We start from the raw sequence: 5,363 nt of genomic DNA on the forward strand, positions 1-5,363 counted from the left end.
AGGCACACTGTTCTCTGGAGGAACACAACTCAGTGGAAGCTGCAGATTATTTTGAACAATGCAAAATATTAAGTCCAGTGACTACTAAAGCATGGTTCCACTGAGTGACAGAGTAGGAGTCAGGCAGAAATAAAGCAAGTTCTGCTGCTGTCTTGAATGGCAGCTTCCCAAACATGACACAGAACCAGGAGCAACTCTGAACTACTAATGAATAGTTATAATAGAATAACTTACAAATTATTACTTGAATGTAACCACAGTAAAGAGTTACATATATGTATATGTACACACGTAAAAGAATTGGTCTACAAAAGTGAAGCGAAACATTAGTTCCAGTTTTGTTCTTATTTCATATGTTAATTTTTCTATTGAAAAATGTACTTTAAATACTTAGTTGCAAATAACACATAAAATGAAATAAAAGGAACTCAAAATTATCATCTGTGTATATATCTTATATAATGAGGTTTGGCCTTTCACGTTGAAGAACTCTGTAAATCGTACTGGTGCTCGCTATCAGCTTCACTGTGAGATGGGACAGGCAGCAAATTGGAAAGTGGTGACAGAGTATATGCAGTGCTGTGATGCTTGTATTTACTAGTCCAACTGCAGATAAAATGAGAACTGGCAAAGACTTACAGGAGTGATATTTATCTTTAGGGAGAATATGGTCCCATTATGAAAGTAGTACGAGATTCATACTTTTGGCATAATACCTCACTAATCTATCTCTCTCCCTCCAATGACAGTAGAATTTCACTGACTACAATTTTCAGTACAGTGTATTTCAATACCAACCACTTTCCTATTCTCTTTATTCAGAAATTGTGACTGTTCAATCTGCCATTTTCTTGGTCCTCGGCCCTTTTGTCTGTCTAGTCACTTGTTTCAAAATTTGCATTTTCAGCATAAAGGTATTGGAATAATCTTTGCTTTTGTGAATAATATAGATTAAATGGGAAGAATAAGCAAACACCACAATGTATATGTAGCTTCTGCAGAAATGACTCTAGCTCTCCAGTGGATGTATTTTTGAGTAATTCAATGTCTGATCCTGCTCTACTCTTGTTTCCCTAGTTGCTGACAAGGCTGCCTACCTGATGGGTCTGAACTCAGCAGACCTGCTCAAGGCTCTCTGCTACCCCCGAGTCAAGGTGGGGAATGAATACGTGACCAAGGGCCAAACTGTCCAGCAGGTAAGACACAAGTGATGATAGAAAACAAATGACTTGAATTAAAAACTTTGAACTTTCTCTTTTGCTGTGGATGGTAACTTTCCTTCAACAATTTCTTAGGTGTACAATTCAGTGGGTGCCCTGGCAAAGTCTGTGTTTGAGAAGATGTTCCTGTGGATGGTTGTTCGCATCAACCAACAGCTGGACACGAAGCAGCCCAGGCAGTACTTCATTGGTGTGCTGGACATTGCTGGCTTCGAGATCTTTGATGTAAGAGGAGGATCTTCCTACAAGTTTTCTGGAACGGGCATTATGAAATTGGAATATTTTTGGGTTTGGGGTTGTGCTTTTTTTTAATTATGGGTTATTTTTATTTACTAGTTAATCCTTCTATTCCTGTAAGAATGGCATCCTTCTGGTTTTCCATAGTATATAGTATCCCACAGGGCTGCAGATTTTTGTAGATGTCTGTTGTTGCACGCAGAAGTGAAAATTGCATTGAAAATTGATATGAAGATATTGAACAACTGATAATTAATAGCAGAGATTTTCAGGAAGTTAAATCTTTCTTGAAGAAAGATTTTGTTAATGCTGAAGCCAGATTCCCTCTAAATGCTTGGGAATAGACTGGCGGTGTACAAGTTCAAACAAAAGAAAAGCTGGACTTGGATCAAGCTCTGCAAATCTTTTCAGAGCTCATAAATATGTTCAGATGGTGCAAGGGCCTGAAAGGGTAGATATATTAGAGCAGCACTGGAAATTAAAGATCCCAATCATGGAGACCTTAATGGGTTAAAAATAAAACTTATTGGAAGATGGAAAATGTTCCTGGAAATTCACAAGTAAGTAAATCTTTGCTTTCTGCAGTTCAACAGCCTGGAGCAGCTGTGCATCAACTTCACCAATGAGAAACTGCAACAGTTCTTCAACCACCACATGTTCGTGCTGGAGCAGGAGGAGTACAAGAAGGAGGGAATTGAGTGGGAGTTCATCGACTTTGGGATGGACCTGGCTGCCTGCATTGAGCTCATTGAGAAGGTTATTGGCCCCCACATACTTAATAGTTTTCCGGATATAAAATGTAACAAAAATCTTCTATGCTCCAGTTAGACCACACACACTTAAAGCAGCACAAATCAGTATTTTTTCTGAACTCCAAGTGTTTCATATACATTTTCGTTTGTCTCTTACTTCACTGCCTGTGGGATTCTGTCATGTTGTATATATGATTTACATGGGACAAAAATTCCAGCCCTAGTCACTACTCCGAAGTTCATACACAAAGGTGTGTATTTTTTGAATGCATACTGAGTGAGTAAATATCCTGAGCAACCTCTATTTTCTGTCTTGTTTCAAAGAAAGAGCATTTAGGAAATGTAAGCTCTTCCCTACATCTGAATGCTACTACTTTCATTCATTTTTTTTCCATTTTCACCTAACATGTACATAATGAATTTCTACATGCTAGATCTTTATCACATCGCAACCCCAATCCTTATGGGGGAGCTTGGTCTTTTTTGTATAACTGATGGCATATGCACTAACAAAATGCCCTTTCTGACGAAACTAAGATTACACATTTTGAGGAAGGTTTTTTGTATAATGTTTATCTTCCATTCCTCTCTCTTACATACATTGCCTCTATTTCTTCCTTACACACTTTCTTCACATCTTGCTATTTCCCCCAGCCCATGGGCATCTTCTCCATCCTGGAAGAGGAGTGCATGTTCCCCAAGGCAACTGACACCTCTTTCAAGAACAAGCTCTATGACCAGCACCTGGGCAAGTCCAACAACTTCCAGAAGCCCAAGCCTGGCAAAGGCAAGGCTGAGGCCCACTTCTCCCTGGTGCACTACGCTGGCACAGTGGACTACAACATCACTGGGTGGCTTGACAAGAACAAGGACCCTCTGAATGAAACTGTCGTGGGGCTGTATCAGAAATCATCCCTGAAGACCCTGGCCTTACTCTTTGCCTCTGCTGGAGGAGAGGCAGGTCAGTTCTCTGAAATTCATATTTTCATATTTATTTAATGACTCTACCAGAGCCATGAATATCAGCTAGTACTCTAAAGAAACTGCACGTTGTGCAGAGCCTCCCCTCGCTTGAATTTATTAATAAAGAAAAAGATCCAATGTATTTCAGGCCTTCCACTCAGCCATTACAGTCCCTTGGATTATCACATATCTTTGGTCCTGTGTTCCTTCAGATTGAGTGTTGACTCTATTGATTTCTAGGTTCCATTTTTATCATGACTGGTACATATGAACAAACTCGTTCTATAAAAGTTGTAAAACCATCTTTTTTTTTTTGGTGTTCTTCAGAGGCTAGTGGTGGTGGTGGTGGTGGTGGCAAGAAGGGAGGCAAGAAGAAGGGCTCTTCTTTCCAGACAGTGTCAGCTCTGTTCAGGGTGAGTACAGAAGTCATTCTCTCTACTTTTTCCTGAGTTTTTTTATTTGGTTGGTTTTGGTTTTTTGGCAACAAAGCCATTTCACTGCAGTTGTTAAAATTTTTCTGCATCAAGAACATCTCTGGTTATTCATAAAAGAGCTGACAGGAAGTCAGCTGAGGCCAGCTGAGGAAGATACATCTTGATCTTGCCTTTCTTCAATTGTTGGAAAAAGTACTTAATTCGGGCTACAGTTTTATTTATTTACAAGTACACTGGTTAGCAGGATCAAGTTCTTCACCCTCTCCCTTTGCCATATGAGGACAATGGTGGATCTGAGTACCTGCCTCAGGGAATCTTAAGTCTGGATCGCACGTGCAAATGTATGTGCATTTGCACACGATAATATATAAGACATAATACCTAACACATTGCTTTCACATGATTCTACATATGAAGACAAGGCAATAGAGAAATGCCAAAGCCAATTACCTTTCTACCAATGGGCAGAGCTTAAGGCAGACTGAAACTCTCTTGTTTCTGCACTTGTGCTTTGTAGCTAGTATGTGGCACCCTGAACAGTTTCTCACACTGTGAAAGAGGTGTTTGCGTGAACAGCTTTGCCCTTGCTCCAAACCAGGGCTAAACTGAGATGTGTTAGGACCTAGTTAGTAAAACTGATAGCTAAAGTCAGATATAGTTCCTGGATTTGCTTTTAAAAGCACTTCTATGAAGGGGTGCTGCAGGGCCTGCCACTCATTACTTTGTTCTATGATTTCTGACCCCCATTCTCACTGAACAGGGAGTCTTTCCTGTTATGTCCTGCTCAATCTTTGTCAAATGTATCTTCACAAGTAGCACCTAAGGCCATTAACCTTCCCTTTCCCAGCATTCTCTGCAAACATGGTCCTTGTCCCTCTTCTCTTTTTGTTTTTTCTGATCACATCAATATTGTCTTCCATAGAGTTAGGATCTGAGATCACAAAGAATCATCTTTTACCCAAAATTATGCTTTTTGCTATGAACAACAAGTCACCATTCTCCATAGATGTCCTGGCTCAGTGGATGTATCCCTCTGTCTCATGAAAACACATTACTTTCTCTCATGCTCAAGAGTGAAAGGCAGAAGAAAAATTCAGATGGCTTTAGTTGGGAATTACAAACCCATTAATGCTGTCCAAGACTTTCCTCATATGTGGAAGTATAACTAAAGAAGTACCATTTCTAAATGAAAAATCTTTGCTCATAAACCCACAGGAAAACCTGAACAAGCTGATGACCAACCTGCGGAGCACTCACCCCCATTTCGTGCGCTGTATCATCCCCAATGAATCTAAAACACCTGGTAAGAACCCCAAGTTCAGAGAAAAATAGTCTGATAAAGCCATTATTCTCTATGCTTTATCATGAAGTATCAAATGGTTGTCTTATTTGCTCAGGTGCCATGGAGCACGAGCTGGTGCTGCACCAGCTGCGCTGTAACGGCGTGTTGGAAGGGATCAGGATTTGCAGGAAAGGATTCCCCAGCAGAATCCTCTATGCTGACTTCAAACAGAGGTCAGTCTCCTTTCTGCTTTCCATTCTGTCTTTATTGAAGAAGTTTTACGTCTTAAATATTTTAACACTTCTGGATATTTTTTAATGCAAACTCCTTCCAATTATAACCGAAAGAAAGGGAGAAGTTGGAATGCATAACCAAAGGCAACATGCATGTTTAGCAAAAGAGAAATTGTTGAGAAATTAAGAGTGTCGGGTGTCCTCACCGACCACTGTCCGTCACGCAACTGAGCTTTGCCAGA

The 5,363-nt window shown here is 40.1% G+C and overlaps 1 protein-coding gene across 1 annotated transcript; it reads left to right on the forward strand.

Moving 5' to 3' along the window:
- Window positions 1-1,077: 1,077 nt before the first annotated feature.
- LOC113980571 (myosin-1B-like) lies at window positions 1,078-5,221 on the forward strand (the record flags this gene model as incomplete). The annotated part of the gene is made up of 7 exons (XM_027707800.1): window positions 1,078-1,196; window positions 1,296-1,445; window positions 2,043-2,213; window positions 2,864-3,170; window positions 3,500-3,585; window positions 4,822-4,909; window positions 5,004-5,221. Coding segments are annotated over 7 exons (1,124 nt in total), but the record flags the coding sequence as incomplete, so codon positions are not given.
- Between the last annotated feature and the right edge of the window lie 142 nt (window positions 5,222-5,363).

Source organism: Neopelma chrysocephalum, unplaced genomic scaffold (genome assembly GCF_003984885.1).
Source record: "Neopelma chrysocephalum unplaced genomic scaffold, ASM398488v2 Primary Assembly neopelma1_94700, whole genome shotgun sequence".
Classification (NCBI taxonomy): domain Eukaryota; kingdom Metazoa; phylum Chordata; class Aves; order Passeriformes; family Pipridae; genus Neopelma; species Neopelma chrysocephalum.